Here is a 26,387-nt window from a genome sequence, read left to right on the forward strand (position 1 = left end):
GGAGGCAGGGATCGAACCCGGGCCGCCCAGGTGAGAAGCCCGTGTACCAACCACTGCGCAAACCGGAAATCCTGTGTACATCTGAAACCAAGTATTTAAAACAAAACAAGCAAATCCCTCTGAAAGTTCACTATGTGGAATATTTCCGGTACTAAAGTGAGAAGTTAGTGTACATTATTAACAACCGTTCTTCTTGATTTATTCGTGCAATAATTGTATTTTGATAAAAAAAATTAACCTATTTGTTAGTGTGTTTTAATATGGACAGCTTCACAAATGCATGTGTAAAAATACATTGTTCAAAACTCCGGTTTTATGATATGTACTTTATGTAATGAATTTAATGGTGTAAACAAATTTTCCTCTTGCTATCATGGAACTAAAACTACACGTACATGACGACCAAAATCACTTCCAAAGTCAGAATGTTTATTACATGTATATGCTTAATATCATTACATAAATTATATGTAAACATAAAACACGAACTAATGCTTAGTTTTGCTATTCACATAGCACATCAAAATCTTCGTAGAATGATATGAACAAACACAATATGTAAATTGTTGCCGTACGTCTCATTTTTGCGTTCTCGGTCACAATCATTATATGTTTGTAAATCCATATAAAAAGTATTAAAACAAAACATTCAAAGATGTTATGCGACTTTTTAAACATGCAAACAATAATATCTGAATTAAAAAATAAATATTACACAGAGGTAGTGCTGTAACACGAAACAAATATAGTAGTTACATTTCGAGAACGTTTGCTAGAGTATTCTAATGAAATCGTTAAAGGGGCATTTTTACGTTTTGGTAAATTGACAAAATTAAGAAAGTTGTTTCAGATTCGCAAAGTTTCGTTTTAGTTATGATATTTGTGAGGAAACAGTAATACTAAACATTTACCATGCTTTAAAATATCCATTATAGACCGTTCCAGGATTTAGTAATTACCCAATTATCTCCCCTGAATACTCTCCGCGTCCGCCATTACACTACTGCCTAACAACCGGTAACATATATAAGACAGCGCGGTTTATTCAACGGGTGAATTTCTTTCTTTTTGTAAAACTTTTTTGTTTGTCATGCAAATTGTATGAAATAAAGTTTTTCTGCTAGAGGAAATGTTAAGTTAGTGTTATAACAGAAAAAATGTTTGAAAAACGTGCATTTTTTAGGTATTTGTCTAGGAAAACTAACACATTGACACATTAAAAAAGCATTTAATTAAATTAAATGCAATATTTATCATTTGATTATATGCATCAATCTTAAAATCGCGTAATCCTTTGCATTCCAGTGTTGAATTGTCCGTTTGTTCTGCATAATCCGATTATCTCGTTTTGATCAGATATTATCCAGACCTAACTAACAACATGGTGTCATCCCGGGGTGTCATAAACCACACTGGGTGGCAGATGACAGTCTGGTCATTAAACACAATTGATGATGCCATCATGTCTTCTCTTTCTGGTAGTATTAAGCAGTCATTTGGTTTAATATTTTACCTCCGACATACTTAACAGTTGCGTACATTAGATATGTTACATATTGTACAAATTAAAAGTTATGTCCAATATAGAATATCAGAAATTATACACCGTAAAGATACAAGCCCGTTTTATCCCTGGTTTAGTTTATGAAAAAAAGTATTTGATAATTATAAAATTTACCTAAAAAAATAACATTTAACGTTTTTAGCGGGTATTGGTTAATTCAAACTACGTCATTTCGTATGAAGATTTAATGTTACGACAATGCACGAACGACATCATAAAAACAAGAAATTACATTTGACACCAACGGGGGTAAATAATGTTTTAACAAAAATATGTATATAGATATATGTGTGTTAAAATGTTAGATATTTGCCACTCATACTCACTAGTAACGAGTTTTCAATATACATGAAAACACAGTTCAATTTGCATCATGTAAAGTTGTGTTTTTCAGTTGTATGTTTATATTCCTCAATAGCGTCATTCTCTGTACAAAACCAATCAAATTAAAATTGCATGTAAATACTGCTATGCACTTCGCTTTTAATAGGGCTTGTAGTACGTTTATTTTCAATGCACCCCTTACGTACTCATGCCATTCATAATTATATTTTTATAATTAGATGTATTACTTTTGTAATTTATTGAAGCTTTTCTGCAAAAAATAATACGGCTTATGCATAGAGCTCTTTGTTGTGTCAAATTGTCGGCCTTTCAGTCTTCAGATAATCTTTACTTTGATGCTAATGACGCGTTTTTTAAGATGCCAATAAATATATTAATAAATTCTGTTGGCACTAAATAATATATTTTTGAAATATTATTTAGGTGTTTTTTTTTCGGAGTTTCGTTTCGATAAATTGACTAAACAAGCGTCGTTATCCATATATTTTGCGTTACTGCAAAAACCTATAAAATACATTTTTTAAGATGTTTAGCTTTATAGCTGTTAAATGATTCCAAAGATGAAAATCTACTCAACTAGATATATTCACTTTCTCTTCATCTTCCATATAATCTCCTAAAAGATCGTCAATATCAATATCACTCTCCCAAAAGTTCGGTTTTTTGTACGAGACATAATTCCAGCTCACAAAATTAAGTTTAAATTCAAACAACAATTTGTTTATATCTGATTTCAGTTAGAACAAGAAAAATAATGGAAGTCGTATCAAAAATACCATACTTAATACAATATGTTATGATTTTAGAGTATAAAGTTTTACCCATTTCAAACAATTAGCGTTAATTAATTGCGCGAGAATCTTAAATAAGTATAATCTGCTTGATGTTGCGGCTATTAAAAACAACACAACAATACATGCGTGAATTGTTTGTGAAACGTTAAAAGTAACAATCAAAGACATAGAATGAGCGACTGAACCGGTAAATTTTCGCCGATGATTACCACTTGATTACAGATAAAAAAAACAAATAGACGAAAGCATTTTAAACATTTTATTTGTAACAATCAATCTCAACTTCAAACACTCATTTAAGGTAGCGCACCTCTAATGATTTCCCGCGATTTCTTCGAAGGTTGAAAGGCCTACTATTAGGTGCCGTAGCCTAGTGGTTAAGGCGATAGACTAGAAATCTTTTGGGATATTCCCGCGCAGGTTCGAATCCTGCCGACGACGTGTACTTTTTTGCGACGCGTTTTCTTTATTTTCTAACGTAATTTGATTTAATATGGCATATAAGCTATATTAATTTTATTGTTAAATATGTTGCAATTTTTATGCACATTCTTCAATTATTAAAATTAAAACAACGTTATGGCGAAATTGGGTGATTTACTGTTGAAAATACGAACCATGCATGTTGCATTTTTATTTTTATTTCAAAAAGTAAACGGTAAATCTGTCTATTTCTTGGTATTTTTGCTGTATATAGTGTTTCTATAAAAACTAAGTTTAAAATATGACTTAAATGATACTATTTTGAATTTTATGACACTTTGTTTTTAACCGACCCAATTTTTACTTGGCTGAAATAACTTACATTTCATGGCGCTCTTCCATAGATAAAAATTTGTAAAAAATAAATGTCTGTAAAAGAATACTTATTTTATCTTGTTTAAAATGTTAACACCTTTACTGCATCTGTAAACACCAACTGCATGCCCATATTTGGAAATTTGAATGAATTATGGAACTTGTATATACCCCATGGGTGAAAATAAACTGGACAAAAGCCGAGCGTGGGGTGGTTTTGAAAAAATCGGTATATATTTTTGTTAAAAAGCATGGAAAGCCTACCTACAAATTTGCATGGAGTTAAGTGAAATGATGCTGATTAAGAAAATAATTAATTAGATTATATTTGGATATGTGCCCATTAGAGGTGCGCTACCTTAACTGAAACCATTCGTAGTGTTGCAGACCGTTTATTTTCTATAACATGTATTTTAAAAAACAACCCCTAGTTTCAATATAAGTATCTGTGTACAGTATGCAGAATAATTTGACAACGAGTGCGATATTGCACGAAATTTGTACTACGCCGCTTTATGTATTTTTGACTCGAGTAAACTGATAAGTACAGGGAACATTTGTGTACAAGTAAACGATATTATAAGAATTTAATTCACAAGAAGATGTCTTGTTGTAATAGGCAAAAATGATTGATATTGAAACACAAACACAATGGACTTTTGGTGATTAAAAAATAGCGTTATTAAAGGGATCTTTTCACGCTTTGGTAAATTGACAAAATTGAAAAAAGTTGTTTCAGATTCGCAAATTTTCGTTTTAGTTATGATATTTGTGAGGAAACAGTAATACTGAACATTTACCGTGGTCTAATATAGCCATTATATGCATCTTTTGACGATTTTAAAACCTAAAAATTATAAAGCGTTGCAACGCGAAACGATTGAATAATTTGGAGAGTTCTGTTTTTGTCGTTAAATTTTGTGAAACTACGAAGATTGCTTATATAAGGTATAAAATACGTTAATGTGTGTACTGGGCGGAATAGTAGGCTAAAGCGTTTTTACTTCAGGACTCTGGCAGGACTCCAGGGGTCACTGGTTCGAAACCTGGTCCGGGCCATGTTCCTTTCCTTTTTTTAATTTTATTCTTGATTTTTTACTGGAGCTTTTACGATCCAATGTTTACATTTATCGATATAAAGCATTTAATGAATAAGTTTAAAAAATGCCAAAATCTGTGAAAAGGCCCCTTTAAAATCAAATACACAAGAATAAACAAAGTTTTTTGAAAACTTAAGTAACGGTATCTCTGATTTTTCTAATACTTACGCACTTTCTGATTAAATAATGATTTTAATTTGGAAAATTTTGCCTTTCTAGAACTTCTCGCACCTATATCTGTAGACGAATTTAACAATGAAATACAACATTTAAAACAAAAAACTTCATCTGGAAGCGATTGTTTTTTGAACAAATAATGTATTGATTGCACTGATATTTTTTCTGCCCATTTGTGTGACGTGTTTAACGATATTTGTGTATGTGCTTCTTTCTCAAAAAATTAACATACGGGGTTATAATCCCTTTGCATAAAAAGGTGCAGTTAATGATGATAATAGTTATAGATGGATAACTTTTGTTAGTTGCTTTTCAACAATATTTACCACGATTTTAAACAAGCTAATTAAAACTTTCTGCAATGAAAATACTTATATTTCGGATGCGCAATTCGTTATTAGGAATGGTTATTCATCTGTTGATGCTATATATGTATAGATATCTATTGAGCAAAAATATTTAAATAAAAATAAACGTTTGTATGTTATATACGCCGATATGTCAAACGTTTTGATAGTATATACCGCAATGCATTATGATTTAAAATGTTTACAATACAAATTACACAGAATAGTGAGAGATTTGTATGCAAATGTTAAGTCGCGTGTTAAACCGTGTTCATCTAAATTCAGATTATTTTAGTTATGCTGTTGGACTGAGGCAAGGGTAGGTAATGTAGTCGATTTTGATTTTTGTATTTGTTGAAAACCTTGAACTTAAAGGGGTCGTCCAAACAATTTTTAATTTATCGTAATCAAAATTATACAAATTGGGTCTCAAATGTTAAATTATCATGGATTTGGTTATCTATCTGAAAATCCAAACGTTGCGCATGTTAATAGTTTTATTAACGAGTTCAAATGTAGACTCGTTGACAGTTTTAAACAGGAGTGGTATGGAAAATGAATAACAGTTCTGTAATAGATATGTATAAAGTTATTAAAACTTAATTCGAATTATAGGAATATTTAGACTTGCGTGGAGTATATTTGACCTACTTTGGCTCAAAAATAACTATTTTTTTTTACTGAAAGGTAATAGTCGCAGGTCTTCACGTAATGTAGTCGTGATCACACAGCGATGACCTGTGAATAAACTTCTGAAATACACACACACACACACACACACACACACACAAGCGCTTACTGCCGGACAATACGTTCGTAAAGGGAACTTGACTTTTTTTCTTATTTGTGAACTGAAACTAAGAAAATAACAGTTAAAGTATATAAAATGATAACCTCACATTAACAACAAGCATATATTTCAAGTCAATAGACTCAACTTGTTATTTGCCTTTAATATTTGGGCAATTTGCTGAATTAAAAAAAACACGGGTTTCAAGTGGATTAGCACCATATAATTGGATTGGAATGCAAAATACTAAAAAAGGCACATTTATTTTTTCTGTACGTCACATTATATATGTGTGCGTTCGTTTACAATCCTATTAAAAATACAAAGACGTTCTCTCTTGTAAAGTGTCTTTCACATATCCATCTTGGGCATATTCATTTATTCATCACCCATGACGTTAAAGTATTTTTCCTAACACAAATATTTGCAGCAACAAAAGTTCCGCCTGGTTGTAAAGAATTCAAAATACAATCGCAGCTTTAACAGGCGACCCAATAGCCTCCATAAATATTAGCGTGAATTGGTGTGTAACGTCGGTTGGCTAAAATTTCTTACATAAACATAATCTACTAGCTTTCCTAAAAAAATATATTTTTAGTGTTAATAACATGACATAAGTCAGTTCCGTTATCCTTATCCACGACCCGTTTCTATATTGATATGTTTTACTTTTTCTATGTATATGGCTTTATTCAGAACTGCGCATAAAACAGGCATACACCAACAATAAAGCACAAGTAGTTTTCTGGTGTTTTGGTGAAGTAGTTCGGTCAGGAAGAAGTCCCGCCTTGTCTACTGAAACCTCCGGCACCTCGCCGACGTGATTTGAAAGTCTGAAAAATAGTTACGTAAAAATATTTGAAGCAACATTGGGTAACCTCGTTGTTATAAAAAAACTTCTTCGAAATTGTTGTTTCAATACAAACAATTGTCTCGCTGATGTGTCAGCTCATTCAATACATCTGATAACTGTAAATGTATTTTCACTTTGCCGTGTACGCGCAATCAACACATTTTAAACCGGTCATATCAACCGTCCCAAGCTAAATTAAATACAATCAAACTACCCGTGCCAATTAAATGACTACACCACAGAAGGGACAATTACTTTCTTCGAATTCGTGAACTCAGACTAGAAAAAATAACGCACTGCTAGGGGAAATATCATATCATAGGACCGTTTGAACATGATCGCGCAATTTTAGTAACCGTTTATTTCAAATATAAAATCCAAACTACATTTTTACGTTTGGAGTTTAACAAAACATTGAAATTATTGCAGACAAAAAACAATTAAAACACATTTCCTTGCACGTTGTGGTTGTAATGTTATTGTCTGCAACGGAACTGATTGAACCAATCAGAAAGCCTGGCATCTGTCATATTGTACCGTTGCCATGCATCTCAATACGTGTCTCCAAGCCAATACATATATTTTTCTTGAAATTGTTCGATGACTAAGTAATTATATTTTCACAGTTTACACATTTTCCATTGATTCACCTGCAGTTTTCTCCGTCAATTAGCAACTTTTGTATTGACCGCGCTCCGTTGGCATGTAGCATCCGAAACATCGGGTGCTTATTTTTCGCACCTTTCCAGCGCATTCATCCCTGACCAAGCGTCCATATGATAGGCCGCCTAGTTGATTGACCACCTGTCAATCAAAGTATTTTGACATGCCTTGATTGGTGATTGTTTGCTCGGTGATCAGTGACTGGGTGACAAATGGTCAAACATCAGCTCACCAGTTCCTGCATTGGTAGTTAAAACACATTACCCGTTGGTTTTCGCATTCTCTCACTGGACGAGGTGCTATTCGCACATAAACAAATAAGTTTGTAATCCATGAAAAATAGTTGAAGTTCACAATACTTAATAAGTGTGGAATTTATATTAAGTGCTAACGTGGGTATTCACAAGTGGAATTAAAATAACGCCGCTAGTACCAGTTACACGTGCACGAGGATGACGAGTGCAGCATCGGCGCCGACGGAGATGATGTATGCCGACGGCGGCAAATATTACGACAGCAAGCCGCCAGCTCTGACCCCTACCCACCTTCCTCAGTACGGCAAGGACGGACTGTTCACCGAGGATGACGTCACCGGCCGCGTGGAGGCCCAGGTACGAGCGGGCTCATCTAAACTTGATCCATTTAGAGTGTTCACAAGTATGACTGAGCATGTAGTATGATTTCAGGTATTAATATAAACATGTTCCAGATCAGTATTAGCAATAATGCTCACTGATTTTTTTATTGCTATTTTACATCTTTACAAACAGTTGCCTTTGTATTATGTTATGGAACATTATGATATAATATCACAGGTGATATATTGAAGCCAGACAGTTATGTGTCTTATTCGTGTATGCAAGACAGCTGTTATCTGCACTGCATCAATTGATTTTTTAAATTACATATATCAAACATATGCGGGTTAAGTTTTTTTTTAATTATTATAGCGTGGAAATTAAGTGACTACTTATTTGATCAATATCCGCGTTGTGTATGGATGGTCCACCCTTGTCGCGCTGTCTGACTAATTAATTTCACTGTGGTAAAATTTGTTGTTGTTGTTTTCATTTTTGGTAATATTGTAGCATTTTATCACATACAAACTACATATTACAAGTGTTGTCGGTTTCCTAGTTGACGTGCTTTTAAACGAATGGTTTTGGTTTGAATTCAGAAACATGTTCTAAATCGTAAGAAGTTGTGGAATAGTCGCACATCTAACATATGAAAAATGTGCGATGCATAATTAAATATCGACACGTGTTTATTATTCCATTGATTTAAACGCTCTATATGGCTGTTGCTGCACGCTGAGAAAGCACACTCCGGCAATGTGTGCCGGGTGTGAGTATAAACGTCTGTCTTAAACGCTGTATACTATGCAGAATACATCGGAAAGAACGTATTAATAACATAATTATTTGCTATAAAACAATTCACATCTCATTGTGTATCTGTGGCGCAACAGCGCGCCGATCGACGTGCGTACAAAATGAAAGTCCCGCGTTAACGGCCACGTGTTTCCTGTCCCTCTCGTTATTGGTCACGGGTTTTCTGTCCCAGGTGGAGTCCGGTTCGTCCGGCGAAGACTCCTACTGCAATGACGACTCCGACAAGGACAAAGGGTTTCGGGATGACGCCGACGAGAGCGCCGACGACGAGACTCAGTACGTCACCTTGGAGACCATCAACCCAAAGTATCTGCCCACGGAGAACGCGTACCGCACTGAGGCGCAGATAGAGGTACGAGTATACACTGGAGTATAACCGATGTCTGAACTTGTTCACCGTTATAAATTCTGCAAATCAGTTCACAATTATGTTAGATTTTGTTATATTTAAATTCAAAATTTACAGTTTTATATAAATGATATTAAGAAATGTCCTCATATGAAAGTATTTTAATTTAAATAGTATACTTCCACTTATTTAATAACTTAAAAGAAAAAAGAAAATATAGCTTAAATGTCCTTATTTTAGGACGTGAATGTCATTGAGTTTAAAGACAAGGTCCAAGCGCAGGTCTACAGTATTGACGCCCTGTCGCACTACTATCAACCATCGGAGCCTGGGCACCAGACATCCAGCGAGGCCGGCCACGTGACATCCGATATGAGCACCTACCTCGAGCAGCACCACTACAAATACCCGCGATACGACGAGGTGGACGGCGGGATACCCGCCATGACATCGTCGCACGTGAGGAATCACGTGACCTATCCATCCACGCATGCGCGTTATCCTTACTACTCAGATTCCAATGCGGACATCGAGCATGACAGGAACGCGGACGGAATGTCAGTGGAGCGGCGTCACGAGGCGCCGTATGGCTACCCCCTGGTGAGCGAGAAGGCAAGCCCACATCAGTGGGTCTATGGCGGCCCGCCTCCACTGGTTCTGCCCGGCCCGTCCAAGGCGGCTGTGTTCCTGTGCAACAGGGAGCTGTGGACCAGGTTCCATCAGTACACCACGGAAATGATCGTTACTAAGCAAGGCCGGTTCGTGATATTTTAAACTACTCTGAATAAATACTTTTTAATCCTATGTTATATTAAAGCATCGAGGACATACGCTTCGTTGTATTCCTATCTTACTAGTATTGTCCTAACTACTTATAACAATAATCTGTCGTAGTTTGTTCTTAAAAGTTACGTCAAGTCAGTATGCTTACAAAACATTTAGTTATCTCTGTCTCCCTTGCAGACGGATGTTTCCGATCCTGGAGTTCTCGTTTACGGGCCTTGTGCCGACGCGCATGTACAACGTGTACGTTGACGTGATCCTGGCAGACAACAACCACTGGAAGTTCCAGAACGGACAGTGGATCGCCGTGGGGGAGGCTGAACAGCTGCCCAAAAGTAAGTGTGTAGCGGGGAGACTTAACTCTCAAGTAGCAACCGGGTGACGGTAGGGCTAATGCGTACGCTTCTCTTATAATTGTTGTTAAAATTTAAGTTTAAATTAAATATAATATATAAATCTTTAAGTGAATTTGATTTGGCAGAGTATAAGACAAGGTCTAGTATCATTAAGAACACATGGAAACGTCTGCCTTTGAGAATACGTATATATATTTATGTACCCTTTGCGATCCCGTCTGCCAATATGTTGGCATTGTATTGCGCATTGTCGCCTGGTGTCTATAAGTTCTATTGCGCTCCCACAGCCGGCCGAATCTACCTGCACCCTGACTCGCCTAACACCGGCGCCCACTGGATGAAGCAGGACGTCCACTTCAACAAGCTCAAACTGACCAACAACAAGAACAACTCCGGCGGACACGTATGTATAACATATGAATCACGCTCTGGGAAAATAGCGCTTAAAGCATGCGCATAAAGTGTCGTCCTAGATAAGCCTCTGCAGTCCGCACAGGCTTATCAGGGACGGTACTTTCCGCTTTAATGGAATATTTCGTTTAAAGGACGTCTCTTCTAAACAAATTATCACTTGCACGGACAAATCTGGGGCGACACTTAACGCATGTGAATTAAGTCCCGTTTTCACAGAAAGCGACTCACATGGTTGTGTTGTACTTATTGATTCTTTTCATTTTAACCTACTGTAGTTGGGAGTGGAACTTACAATATCATTAATTAACGCTTCTGTAAAATCACGCTTGTTTATTTGTAAACCTATGCGCATCGTCCATCATACATCAAATTTGATTTCAGCAAAGTTGTATATTTGAGATTACAACAGTTATTTGTTTTACTTTTTTAACAGTACACGTACTCCGTATTTATTTAATTTTTTTTAACATGTTTACATTCGATGTCTGTTTCTGTAACCTTTACGTCACTTCCTGTTTCAGATCGTTCTCAACTCGATGCACAAGTACCAGCCCCGGATCAACGTGATCGAGGTGGGACCGTGCAAGACTGGCGACCCGAAGACGCTGCAGACGCACTTCTTCCCCGAGACGCAGTTCATCACCGTGACCGCCTACCAGAACACTGACGTGAGTACTCGAAATGACGTCATAGCCATTAACCACAGTTGTCTTAAAGGTTTAATGTGTGTTTTCACGGACAAGTATCCTAGAAAAATTTAATTGTCCAACACGACAACAGATTTAGACAAACTAAACCTTAGTAAACGTCCTTAAAATAGTAACGTTGACTTTATGAAAATAGTACACTTCCTTGTTTAGAGTGTAAGCGAATCATCACTGTTTAACAACGCCTAATCAAACCATATCGTTTCTCTGCCCGTATTTTTATTCATCTCTGACTCGGTACATCATTATTCATTTCAGATCACTCAGTTGAAGATCGATCACAATCCCTTTGCCAAAGGGTTCAGGGACACGCAGGAAGGGTAAGAGCCATTTTTATTTCGCTTGTTATAAATGACTTTGACGTTTAATTGAACTGTGTACCTATGATAAAGACGTATGTCCAGTCAAAATCCGTAAACGGTTGTCTCTCACGTCTTTTTTATTGAAATTTCAGCAACATCCAAGTTCAGCGCGGCTACAATAGCTACACTCCCATCTCACAGACCGGTCACGCTGCACCGGAAATATATCAAAACACGCATGCGTACGGGCGCCTCCCGCATCCCGGAATGCCGTTTCCAGTTTCAATGGCGCCCGTCGTCAAAAGTGAGAAAGAAGGCACAAGCAATGAAAGCCACGGGTACTTCCCCCTTGGCAGCTACCCGGGTATCTCTGCGGAAAGTCTACGCGGATATCCCGGGAACTTCCCGCCTCCATACCTCATTCCCCAGTACTCAACGACTACCTCCAATTCCGGGAGTTCGAGCGGCCTCGACTCCGTCCATGGCGAGGAATCTCCCAGCAGGTTCGACCAGTTCCGGGCCTCTCCGGCGGCGGCACTCCACGGCGCAGACGCGGCGCCAGGCCAGCACTACTGGGACACCGACGCCGACAAGGATCAGAGCTATGAGGAATACCAGCCGTCGAAACGCACGCGCTATTCCAAAGACGACTATTCCTAAGTGACATACATGTGCTCATGAAAGGGGTATTAGACAATATATCTCGTAAATATTGGAAAGTATTAAAACGAGACATGTTTTAATTGTACACGATTGTACAATTGTATAATTGTGTTTAAAGTAGCAATAATTTATGTTGATGGAATTGTTCAATTAATCAAATACTGCTAAAAAGTACTTTTCTATTTTAATTGTAATTCTGTATACCGAAAAGTCGTCGATACGCCCCTTTTAACTTCATAGTATTCGGACTGAACAGTTTCGGTAACGTAAGCACTTTTTAAGAATTTGTGATTTGAGCTTCTTGCAAAACACAAGTGTGAACGTGTGCTATATACTGTTTGTTGTGTACTAAAGCATTTTATTAATTGCGTTACATTTTTCAACGCAGAGTCAAAGTCATTATTCTTTATTTTAGCCAAGATTTGTTATAGTGTTCGGCTAATCAATTAATATTTCTTGTATATAAGAAGAATATACTTTCATTTATAAGAGCGTTGACCCTGATATGCCTATGCCTGCAGTCTCTCTTGATTCTTTAATATTGCTTAAGTCAATCCATAGAGATGTATCTACGTTACTTACGAATGTTACGTATATGTATTTCCTTAACCTGTGATAAGGTTCTGAAGAGCAAATATACATGTCGTTATATTGTTCTATACATAAAAACGTCCTCTGGTACTCAATTATATATATATATATATATATATATATATATATATATATATATATATATATATATATATATATATATATATATATATATATATATATATATATATATATATATATATATATATATATATTATCAATTATTTTTAAGGTACAATGATCACATTTGAATTTTCATAACATTCATATGTTTAGGAATAAGTTTGGAAGCCATTTTATATGAGTGGATATAAATGATTGTTTTTAATATTGGGGACGGTGTACCTCTGTATTGTTTCCGTTATGCTGCAGTTTTATCTTGTCTTAATCACGGGCACTAAGAGAATGCTATTTTACAAGTAAATGTGACCCTAGTTCTGAAATAAATGATCTTAATTAATGTGCAGTCCGCACAGGCTAATAAGGGACGCCACTTTCCGCTTAAATGGAACTTTTCGTTTCAACAAAAACTTCTAAGCGAAAATGCAGTTTAGCATGAAAGTGTCGTCCCTGATAAGCCTTAGCGAACTGTACAGGCTATTTTGAGACGACACTTTACGCACATTTATTAATCCCAGTTTGTTTCAGAACGATGCTCATATCATTCTCGTTTATTTATTATATCTCGCATTTGTACATAAATATATAATATATTATATATAAAATATATAATTTATTTTGATGGAATATTTTAAAGCCATAATATTTTATGCGCGTTTGTTTTGTCTCACGTCTTTCACATGTTTTTACCATTGTTGCGCGAAGGCTGAACAAGGAATGGCATTAACAGCTTGACCTATGGACGAACTCGCAATATCGCTAGGCGACGTTACAGCTTTATGTTGTGTGAACGTAAGGTATTGAGCCCGAATTGAGGCAAAATAACTGAAAATGATGATTTCTAAAGTCTGTTGGACCTTTGCGTTATTGATTTTAAGTAAATCATAAATATCAAAAACGTGCTATTTGGGGAACGATTGCATGTCTAATATGCGTCGGAACGATAGCGGCAGGCGCTGTAACGACAGGCGCTGTAACCGTGTCAACAATATGTTGGATTGTAAGCGTTCCACGACTGTAAGTTTTCTGAAGCGGTTATGAAATAGCTAATGTGCGACAACTCTTAAAATCTGCGATCTGTATGATTAATAGTATAGACCGACCGGTGTCACGTGTACAGACTGGATACAGACACACACTTAGATCATTCTTATTCGAATTTTAAGTTCTGAGGTCCTTCAATGCATGAGGCTGCATGGTTATAGTGTCCCAGCACACTTGGCCACGACATTTGGAACACATTTTTATTTATAATATAAATTACAGATTTTTGGCTAGGCTGTTTTCGGAGTAAACCCGAGGTATTGTCAAAGCCAGCTCGTCGTGTTGTCTGCGGTCCGACGTCCGCGTCGTGCTAAAACCTTAACGTTTTGCTCTAAATTCAAAGTGCTTCCACCAACAACTTTGAAACGTCATATGTAGATGCACCTTAATGAGTTCTACACGCCACACCCATTTTTGGATCAATAGGTCAATGTGACCTCTAAAAAAATCAAAAAAATCTGACAAACTTTCATTTATTCAAAACTGCATCCGCAGCCGAGCGTTGGCACCCGTTATGCGGTGCTCTTGTTAGTTTTTTTAATTGAATATTTTCAATGAACTTTGCCGTGGCCTTTGCAGTTTGTGTGTGGAGAGGATGGGCGTCAGTAAAAACTGCAGGAAACTCCAGTATGTCAGCAGTGGTAATGAGAAGTTTATCAACCACTACTGGAGTAATTAGTTAGTTTGAGCATGCTTCTTATTTGAGCATACCAAATTTACTATCCAGTTTGTTTCTTGTGTAGAACCAGTGCGCTGGGTCGGTCGAGTGCCAAGAACGCAGTGAATCCGAGCCGATTTTCGAACCCTTTTCGTTGTATCTAAACGGAAACCTTATACGACACATAAACTACACATGTAGTTAACACTTTAATCTGATGCACTATGTCGAAGCTGAATTGAAGAGTTATTTTTCCGTTTGCATATATATTGTGATCACTGATGTTCATTTTTCTCAATATATTATTGATCCCGGTTGATGAGAGGTAATAGTTTATTGTTCATTGTTTACTATTCATATTATTGTATAGTTGTAATGTGTGAATAATTGCAATAATACGACTGGTCGCATTACAATTTATGAAACGCGACTTGCAGAATCAATAAAAAAAATAATTCCATCGAAAATGGTTTGAGGATAACACTTTTATTCATTATAAGGAGGTATATGCTGTATATTTTGATTAAAATAGAAACATTGTTTAAGGAATAATTCATGTACGTTATGGTTTGTTGTCGAATAACCCACGGCCGGAAGTTTGGTTGCGTAGGGATTAAATCAAAAGTGCGAATCACGAGTGATTAGAAACCACGCATCTAAACTTCCGGCCGTGGGTTATTCGACAACAATAATCTTGATGATATATAAATTCCTCGTTTGTTAGTGTTGCAGAAAAATACAATGTGGCAGTTTCTAACTGCATGTTCGTTAGCACAACACCGATGTGACTAGACTAACCCGATGTGACTAGACTAACCCGATGTGACTAGACTAACCCGATGTGACTAGACTAACCCGATGTGACTAGACTAACCCGATGTGACTAGACTAACCCAATGTGACTAGACTAACCCGATGTGACTAGACTAACCCGATGTGACTAGACTAACCCGATGTGACTAGACTAACCCGATGTGACTAGACTAACCCGATGTGACTAGACTAACCCGATGTGACTAGACTAACCCGATGTGACTAGACTAACCCGATGTGACTAGACTAACCCGATGTGACTAGACTAACCCGATGTGACTAGACTAACCCGATGTGACTAGACTAACCCGATGTGACTAGACTAACCCGATGTGACTAGACTAACCCGATGTGACTAGAGTAACCCGATGTGACTAGACTAACCCGATGTGACTAGACTAACCCGATGTGACTAGACTAACCCGATGTGACTAGACTAACCCGATGTGACTAGACTAACCCGATGTGACTAGATTAACCCGATGTGACTAGACTAACCCGATGCTGAACAGTATTTAATTTCGACAGCAGCGATCTTTCTTTAAAGCCCATACACACTCAAAATCAACGAATATTTCGTACAATATTTTCAAAAATAAAGTAAACACATAAAAAATCAATGTTCTTTATAGCAAAAGCGAAACTTTCAACGCTAGATACAGTCTGGTAAAACGACTTTGCACATTCCATTCCATTCTGTTGGTATTTCCGAAAACATATTACTCTGAAGTGGTTTTAATGGGAAACCTTGTACAAATGGTGCATATGTAGATTTACATAAGATTGCCCAATGACTGAAATAAAATCTTGGCATATTCCTTATAGTATGGCACTCCTAGAAATAGAGCATACAAGTACGCTTTTACATGGCAGGAGGTTTGAACGTGAAAGCATCTATTATTCGCTATATAAACGCAATTTAAATGACACGTAATGTGTCTGTGAAAACAATAGTTAAACTTCGTCTTTAGTGTATTGCGACCTTTATAAGTGCTGCTTATTTTTTTGGTGAAAATGTCTAAGCTCAATTGTTACCTACATTTATTGGGAAAATGTATGCAGCGGAAATAATGAACACCAATGATATTGCTCGAAGGTTGTAAATTAATGCAAATTTATTGCAATTGTTTAACGGTAACCAATAACGGTTGCAGTCTTCTTCAGGATAAGACGTCCACTCTCAATACACGAACAAATACAAACAAATCTCGATTTTGTTGCCTTCAACAAGACCTTAATTGCTTTTAAAACCGTTTATATACAATGAAAAATTCTGGATATGCTTGCCAGTTATCATACACAAGAAATTCCTTGTATAATCCACCAGTGTAGACGACTGAATCAAATCTCGGATGTGGATTTCCCGACGTATCGTTGCACAAGGTGGTCATGCATTCCTTGCATGGCGGCTGAATGCTAGTATGCGTAATGTCAGCACGCTTCATGGCAACTACAAAGTCTCACAGAATAACTCGTGCCATGGCATTAATATGAGTAGAGTATTAATCATGCTTTTAGTACCTTGTGGGGAATTACTAATGCCAGTCAGGAGTCCACCAATACTTGCTAAAACACGGAAAGTGGTAGTTGTGCTTGCCGCCATAAATCCATTCGCTGGGCCAACTAAGGTGAGTATAAGCACGTAGTTCGAAAAACTGCATTGTCTCTGAATAATAAACTGGAGCATTATACAATATCAAGAACTCTAGCACGCATATTCTATCAAGTGCTTTTTATTTAACCGTATTACGTATCTAATCATAAATATACCCCTAATGCGCAAATAAAAACAACTTACTTGATAAGGTGTGCTCGCAGAATTACAATATTAATCCAAGTTTTAAACTCGTTAACGGTTCACGAAAATGTATAGTACAATGGAAAACGCCGATTTCGAAAATTTGCTTATTTACGCATCGACTATCTCCGGAACCTCCGTAAGATAGATTGAATCGTTCATTAAAAAAATCGACTTTCGGGTATATACCGTTTTTTTATCAACTTTTTGTTGTGAGCATTTATCCACAAAAAGACGCGAATTGATGTCGGTGGTAACAGGTATTGTGTTTGTTACGTGTATTAGGTTAATAAAATTCGATTTTATCGACAAACTTGAGACTTATTTTATTTTACATTGTTAGGTTTTACCAGGAAGAACATTGAGCTTTACGTATGTACTCATAAAAGCATTAATTTTCAGTAAATCTCAAGAAAATTAAATCATCGAGATTTTAGTTATATTTTACTGTACACGTGCGTCAATAACGTGTATTATAAGAGAAACTGATATTTGTACATCCAATTTCTAGAACGTCATGTAAATAGACAACAGATTTGTGGACGGTTTTCATTCAATATTTTTTTTTATTTCCGATGTCTACAAGCTTGAAACAAACTGCCGAGGGAAACGCAAACACTGTAGAGCCGAAAGGGCGTAATAATTTAAAAGAAATATAAATATAAAGTGGCTCACTGGGTGAAAATAACCGCTACTCCGTCACGAAAAACACGAAAACGAAGCTATCTTGGAAATAAGTTCCAACTAACCTCAAAAACAAGTTAAGCTCCTAAAAACGCGGGCCCCCTTCCCCCGATTAAGTTACGATTCAACTAAGAATCTCTTAAAATGTCGGTACCAACATTATGGAGCAGTGACATATCTGGTAACAGTCAGAAATAATCAGTAAAATACTCAATTTACGAATAAGAGGAGGAATAATATATAAGTAAATGACTAAATAAAGAAATGCTAGTATATAACAATTACTATGTTTAAAATCTTACATACATATACAAAAAGCTACATAATGGCTCATTTTCATTTATTTCATAAGTAAAGAAATGCCTGTCCCTACTTTGGTTTTATAAGGAATTATATCGTTTTTGTTTCCTTATTCAATCACGAAAAAGTAAGTGGATTTTCACGGAATAAAACTACATACAAATGTGTACAATAAATATTTCAAATACTCTGCCTTCATGTACAATGTCATTGATTTTATCGGTACACTTTGATTCATGTTAATTGATTGTTTAAGAAATAAGAGACGCGGTAATGACATCGAATATATTTGAAAGCCGGTCTTAATCCCGTTTGAATAACGAATATGGAGACGGGGAAATCTTGCCGTTTTATCATTACATGCTTCTTGAAAACGGCCAATACGCACATTTATTCTGAGCCTAAACAATTCTAATTATCTCAGTAGCATAGATGTGTACACTGTGTTGCACTTGTATCTCAAAACACATATCTGCGCATTGATGTTCGTCTTGGTTGTAACTCGCCGCTTGGTTGTCCAAGTCGTTATAAATGTGTCGGAACTTATCTTTATTCATGTTTTCAACAACGAACCAAGTTTAAATAAAAAATACCATTCATCTTCGATCAGCATGATCAGAAAATGAAGTAAAGTTTGCAAAATAGGAATACTATAAGGGATATTGTTATGCTTATAGTGTAATACCGAGCAATATGGTTTTCAATTAAGTTAGAAGAATAATATCTAAATTGCCGCCTGTGGTTTGTTTAGACATTATTTCTTTACAACGATGCTATTTGGTTACTGTAGATCTTCGTGACGGGTTATCCAGAACTTCACAGTTTAACAGCCTTAGCGATCACGTTGAAACCCCTCGCAATCAGAAAACATAATAGTTTAACAGCCTTTGAGATCATGTGAAACTCCTAGCAATCAGACAACGTGATCCGTACCTTCCCAGACGTTCACGTGAAACATCATTTGTCTATGAAACGTGACAGCTGCTCAGACATTTCTGCCGCTTTACGTATTAGCAACTTCGTACTGTGCTAATAATTGTCTTTTACAATAAGAGCTCAGACTATAAAATAATGACGTTCATTCAAGTGTAGTCTTAACACAGAAGAATTCCTTCTATATTATTATTTATATTATTCTATTCTTGCGAATGGACCTGGTAATAATAAATCAACAAATGACATATTTGTCAATTACAAATAAAAAACATCAACACAATCTTTAAGTGACATCAGGACGCGGTCATGAAATCGAATGTTTTAAAACCTATCGTATTGCTTCACAAGCAATAAAGGTCCCCCGAGCTTCGTCCAGAATCATATAGATACGGTATTCAGGCTTCAAGATGTTGTAAATTGTGGACAAGCGTAATCAAAGTCGTGACTGAGTATTCGGGGCTTTACGTGTAACAATCAACTGACGTAAATCACCGATCCCGACGATCGCGTCTCGATAACTCCCAAGTCTGAGGACAGCGGAAAGAAACCATCCACACAGCGACAAGAGAGCATCTAGGCAGCGTCCAGACTTCGGCCAGAAATCATCCAGACAGCGGCAAAAAAGTGTACAGACAGCTGCAAGAAAGTGTACAGACAGCAGCAAGAAAGTGTACAGACAGCAGCAAGAAAGTGTACAAACAGCAGCAAGAAAGTGTACAGACAGCAGTAAGAAAGCGTACAGACAGCGGCACGAACGCGTCCAGACAGCGGCAAGAAAGCGTCCAGACAGCAGCAAAAAGTGTACAGACAGCAGCAAGAAAGTGTACAGACAGCAGCAAGAAAGTGTACAGACAGCAGCAAGAAAGCGTCCAGACAGAGTCAAGAAAGCGTCCAGACAGCGACAAGAAAGCGTCCAGACAGCGTCAAGAAAGCGTCCAGACAGCGTCAAGAAAGTGTCCAGACAGCGACCAATCAGCGGCAAGAAATCGTCCAGACAGCGAAAAGAAAGCGTCCAGACAGCAGCAAGAAAGCGTCCAGACAGCAGCAAGAAAGCGTCCAAACAGCAGCAAAAAAGTGTACAGACAGCAGCAAGAAAGTGTACAGACGGCAGCAAGAAGGCGTCCAGACAGCGGCAATAGAGCGTCCATACAGCGAAAAGAAAGCGTCCAGACAGCGGCGAAACAGCGTCCAGACAAGGGCGAGACAGCGTCCAGACAGCGACAAGAAAGCGTCCAGACAGCGACAAGAAAGCGTCCAGACAGCGGCAATAGAGCGTCCAGACAGCGATAAGTAAGCGTCCAGACAGCGAAAAGTAAGCGTCAAGACAGCGGCAAGAAAGCGTCCACACAAAGCACCGAGATAGATCGAGTGATTTTAACGATTCGACATCACGACGCTGTCGGCAGACCTAGGAACAAATTCATGTAAATATAGACACGTACAACGAAAGCATCAATGTCTCGCTCGCATAACTCAGACTCAGGACCTGTTTTATACGTTTATAGCATACTTTGAATCACGCCAGCATAATCCAAATCTCATTAACATAGGTCAAAACATATGAAATGCAAAATGAATCAATAAAACATTTTTTACAATAAGAAATCTTCAGTATGTCTATGCATACTCGTACAAAAAAAAGAAGAAAAAAAGAGATTTCTGTATGAACATAAAACGTACCGTAAACTATATGTTGATTTTAATCATTACGAATAAATAATAATATTGACAGTTTCAATCCAGCACACAACGTAGTTTGCATCAGCATGTCATTGCACATCTCTCGGTTAGAGGATGCGGTGTGCCCCGAGCGCTAGGTGACATGCACTAGATTTGATAAGATATAATATAAACGTATGTATGTCTTATAAAGTAAAAAAATAATTATGTCTGTACAGACATTTAACCACTCGGTGCGATAATTTTTGTAGTTTGTATGGTATATTTTACCGTGTATATTTACCGTTAATTCCCTTGGGTTTTCACAATCAGAGCATGAAATGAAATCATGCACCGTATGAACACACTGTAGCTCCATTTGCTATTTTGTTGTGATGCTAATGCGGGCATTCATAATTGCATTTATCTTGTAAAGAGTCGAGCCAAAAAGAGTACGTTCAGGTTCCACTTCAAAGTAGATCCTAATAACTTGGTGTTATAACAATTATAACTTCAATTATCAAGTCGACACCAAGTCGTTCAGCCATCCTTAAAGCACGCCCATCTACGGAATAATACAGGAGTTGATGATGACGACGACGGCTGCGACGATGGCCAGGCAGCCGGCGGCGGCGTCCAGCCCGAAGGACCAGCCGAGGGTTGGTCTTGTTAAATTTTTGAAGAAGGCGCCCACACCCACACTATACACGATCACGGAGGCGATTATACAGCCACCTGCGAGCAGACGAGATTTATGCTTTGTTATATGGTGCTTCATGGGTATACGTAGAGCAAATGACATGCCATAGCGGACAGTCGTTTAGGTAACTGTGTTTGCTAGGAAAACAGATTTCATACATTGAGACCTGATTTTATGGACAAATATACATGGTTAAAGTACTAAATAGATCAATCAAAACGTGATTGTTATCATGTAATGGAACTATGGAATTGCTAAAGAACGTCTCTTTACGTACCGGCTATAAAGCTGAGGAAGATGACGACAATTGCTAGGATCTTGTTAGGAAGGCAGGCGTACACAATCATGGCGACCAGGGCGCCAACAGAGAACACCCAGCCAATCATGGCCAGCGAGAGGCTCCATATCTGGGTGGTGTAGAAGTCTGCAGGAGAAACATAGCGCGTGAGAGTATAGGTTACAGTATATGAAATATTTGTTGGTGTGCAATGCTATACTTGGGCGAAACGCCATAAGACTCATTTTCGCATGACGCGGCTCTGAAAGTGTGATTTGAATGTTGAAAGACAACTGCGTGTTAATAAAATATTTACACACCATATATTTCGATGGTGAAGAAATAAACTAATGGGAGGACACATATGATGTGATCTCCCGTAGTATTTTTTTCTACGAACACTTATGTGCAGTTTAAGTATATGTGCACTTATTTACACACATTTCATTCGGTGGATATGCTACTATCAAGTTAAAAATAACAACAACACCTAAACCGTTGTTTTCATTTTAATTAGTTAAAAATTAATTTTCTTTAACTTTATTTCAGATTCACGAAATACACCGAATATCTTTTGTTAATGTAATTCTTGGTTTAAATCAATTTGGCTTGAATTGCTCTTAAGAAAATGTTTGGTTATGAGGTCTCTACGCTCAAAATACTGACTTTATTTCTTGTTAAAGTTATTGTTTTTACATTGAAATTGTTAAGGAAATACTTTAGTGCATTTTGTATATTGTAACATGTGATGGGATAGGGGACTCGAGTCGTGCATACGGGCGTAATGGATGTGACTCACTTAGTTTTCCCCAGAGAATACGATGCAGACGTCAGCTGGGATATGCTCGTCGATATAGGAGCTAGTTAGGCAGAGCGCATGCATCTGCATGTGTGCATTGAGGCGGGTACAGATAAACAACCTGGCTACTGCATTGCGGCGGTTACATATATACAACCTGGCTATTGCATTGAGGCGGATACAGATATACAACCTGGCTACTGCATTGAGGCGGGTACAGACATACAACCTGGCTACTGCATTGAGGTGGGTACAGATATACAACCCGGCTACTGCAATGAGGCGGGTACAGATATACAACCTGGCTACTGCATTGAGGCGGGTACAGACATACAACCTGGCTACTACATTGAGGCGGGTACAGACATACAACCTGGCTACTGCATTGAGGCGGGAACAGATATACAACCTGGCTACTGCATTGAGGTGGGTACAGATATACAACCTGGCTACTGCATTGAGGCGGGTACAGATATGCAACCTGGCTACTGCATTGAGGCGGGTACAAATATACAACCTTGCTACTGCATTGAGGCGGGAACAGATAACCTGGCTACTGCATTAAGGCGGGTACAGGTATACAACCTGGCTACTGCATTGAGGCGGGTACAGACATACAACCTGGCTACTACATTGAGGCGGGTACAGACATACAACCTGGCTACTGCATTGAGGCGGGTAAAGATATACAACCTGGCTACTGCATTGAGGCGGGTACAGATATACAACCTGGCTTCTGCATTGAGGCGGGTAAAGATATACAACCTGGCTACTGTATTGAGGCGGGTACAGATATACAACCTGGCTTCTGCATTGAGGCGGGTACAGATATACAACCTGGCTACTGCATTGAGGCGGGTACAGATATACAACCTGGCTACTGCATTGAGGCGGGTACAGATATACAACCTGGCTACTGCATTGAGGCGGGTACAGACATACAACCTGGATACAATGCCAGCAATCTTATTAATATAATACAAAACTGCAAAATACCGCTCTTAGCCATGGACACACATACAGCAAAGATCAACACACGTCGATAATTAATAGCTATCAACAAGACATGTTGAACGAATTTAAGCGTAAATGGGAAGACACCGTTAATAGAGAACATTGTCAAATACGCGCAAATAGGGGTAATAAACTTCGGAACTATCAGTAAGACAGATATCACTGTAGATCCAGCCATACATCAAGTGCTATACGATAAGTCGAGCACAACGTAGTGCCTTGGCAAAATTTGGCTGTGATGTTGCACCTCTTCGTATAGAAACAGGACGGTATGAAGGTGTACCGGAAAATGAACGATATTGTTTTATCTGTAAGACGTGTGTCGAAAGTGAAGAGCATGCCTTAATGATGTGCCCGCTATACGCAAATATAAGAGCCAATTTAACAGATAGTGCTCTTTTGGTAAACCCAAATTGCAACGCATTAAACACAAGAGAGAAAATGAACTTCTTGCTGTCAGATGATCATAAAACCCAGTGCCAGAGCCTGTCATGACATTTTAATGAAGCGACGCAACCACATGTATATATATATTCCATTTAATGTGTGCGCATAGTCAATTGCGTATCAAATAATAATATACTTTGTACTTAATAAGTACAAGAGTGTTTATAATGTACAAATTGAAATTTCCTCTTACTGTTTTGTGTGACGATATTTATTATTTTATTTTAAGAAAACTAATCATTTTAAACCGAATTTTACGGTGGCACTAATACGGTGGCACTATGGTGATATCACCTGTTCAAAAAAGACAGGAAAACAGAAATTGTCTGTTCCCGCTAAAAATAAAGACAGGAAAACAGAAATTGTGTTTTCCGCTAAAGAGATCGAAGTGTGACTGGAGCCTTCATATGCTGAACTCTCGCGACAAGATTTATGGGCTATGTATGAACAACATGTTACAATGGAGAACAATTTGTATCATCCAAAAATGAAACACGTGTTAACCCAGATTTCTAATACTTATATTTCATTTCTAGCTTGCAGTATTGTATTATCTTCAGAGCTACACTATTTAGTATGTGCTAACTGACACTGGTTAATAACTTCTTGTACGGCTGAGTGGCTGTTTATATAAGAGACGGCATTTATAACATGATATTGTGGCATTGATTTTGTAAAGAAATCTGTTCTGCCTTTGTATGCAGATGTAATGTGATACGGTGAAACAATCGAAAGTTAAAAAACTGTAACAATCAAGCTGTAGGCCTATAGTATGAAGGTACATGTATTTATGCTGCATATTTATATATAATATGGTGTGAATTATTTGTACAGTTTAGCAAACAACGAAATTCCAGAAACTCTATCAATAGGAAAATGCTTATCTTAACCACTACCTTTCATATTACACAACACAAACTTTTAACATATTAATCAAAATGAATGTGAAACTAAATTATAAAACATAAAACTAAATCGTACCAAAGAGAACCCTACACTTACAACGTAAAAACACAAGTAGATTATTCATATTATTCATTATTCATTTATCAAATTAATGAAAAAATAAACTTTAGAATGATTATAAGTAGAGAAACAGTACTTCATAATTCTATATCATGGTGTATAACTTAACCGTGGTTCTTAACGTGTAATACCTTCTTCAATATACCTAAACTGTCACTTGCTTTAAATTTAAGACTTTTTTTTAACTTTATGATACTTGAATATATAATTCAAAATATGTCGGTGGTTTAAACAGTATAACTATAATATAAGATATCTAATTTAAAGATGTAACGTGTACCGAAAAAGCCCCGTTCCGAGTGCCGATGTGTGGCAGAGTGCGTACTTACTGGTGTTTGTGTACCGTTCTAGGATGCCCTGGATATCGATACACCAGCCCAAGGTGTTGTTACACTCAACTACGAGACCTGAGTAGATCCGGTCCCCGTTGGCGCCCTGCGTCTCGCTCCAGTACGGTGTGAAGATGGCCACTGTGCCCGCCACCACGCACAGGACCATGATCACCAGCGCCACCTTGGCCCCCACTGTGCTGTCACCACACGCCATGACGTCACCACCTGCTACTGGCGGTAAGAGGGAAGCTGATGACGTCCGAACCTGTTCGTGGTTAACTGGTCGATCACGTCAGATCTTAATGTTGATTGCTCTGTGAACTCGATTTGCGATTACGGTCTAACAATCACAAGCACAAGTGATGATTATACTTGTTTTTAGGTGACCAAAGCGACCTGTTAGTCTTGTGTAACCTATTTTACCGTCTAAGGTTTCTTTAAAGTCAAAAAAAGTTTGTAGTTTAATTAAGATTACTTAAAAGGGCCTGAACACCTGTAATACTCCCAAACGTAAGATAAACCTTAACCACCGATCCTCATTCACCTTGCTGTTATGATTTTACAACGTTTATGGTGTGGTTTATATAACCGGCGAAAACAAAGCGTATTTTAAAATATTGGATATAAATAGATCGATATGATATCTATGCTCATTTAGTTTGACTAGGATTATAAGAAATTCGAGACCCTTTCATTTAAATAAAATATGTGACTCACGAACTGCTTTTCAAACAGTGTAGCATCACGGCCCTACGCCCTACGTCAATGGAAGTGGGCTGATGTTTCTATC

General features: G+C 37.5%; 3 protein-coding genes across 3 annotated transcripts; 2 read left to right on the forward strand and 1 right to left on the reverse strand.

The window, feature by feature from the left end:
- Positions 1–7,650: 7,650 nt before the first annotated feature.
- Positions 7,651–13,073, forward strand: LOC127864577 (T-box transcription factor T-like). Its single transcript, XM_052404316.1, has 8 exons — positions 7,651–8,042; positions 8,998–9,177; positions 9,415–9,932; positions 10,138–10,292; positions 10,601–10,716; positions 11,249–11,395; positions 11,693–11,754; positions 11,889–13,073. Exons 1-8 carry the CDS (start codon positions 7,884–7,886, stop codon positions 12,394–12,396), a joined length of 1,845 nt encoding a protein of 614 aa, XP_052260276.1. The 5' UTR covers positions 7,651–7,883; the 3' UTR covers positions 12,397–13,073.
- Positions 13,074–14,040: 967 nt separating this feature from the next.
- Positions 14,041–20,633, forward strand: LOC127865787 (translation initiation factor IF-2-like). Its single transcript, XM_052405751.1, has 3 exons — positions 14,041–14,110; positions 17,144–17,253; positions 19,881–20,633. Exons 1-3 carry the CDS (start codon positions 14,041–14,043, stop codon positions 20,631–20,633), a joined length of 933 nt encoding a protein of 310 aa, XP_052261711.1.
- A 322-nt stretch (positions 20,634–20,955) lies between these two features.
- Positions 20,956–26,130, reverse strand: LOC127864582 (uncharacterized). Its single transcript, XM_052404324.1, has 3 exons — positions 25,595–26,130; positions 21,980–22,126; positions 20,956–21,737 (listed from the first exon to the last, which is right to left on the reverse strand). The coding sequence occupies exons 1-3, from the start codon at positions 25,809–25,811 to the stop codon at positions 21,568–21,570; spliced, it is 534 nt and encodes a 177-aa protein (XP_052260284.1). The 5' UTR covers positions 25,812–26,130; the 3' UTR covers positions 20,956–21,567.
- Between the last annotated feature and the right edge of the window lie 257 nt (positions 26,131–26,387).

This window comes from Dreissena polymorpha, chromosome 1, assembly GCF_020536995.1.
Source record: "Dreissena polymorpha isolate Duluth1 chromosome 1, UMN_Dpol_1.0, whole genome shotgun sequence".
NCBI lineage: Eukaryota > Metazoa > Mollusca > Bivalvia > Myida > Dreissenidae > Dreissena > Dreissena polymorpha.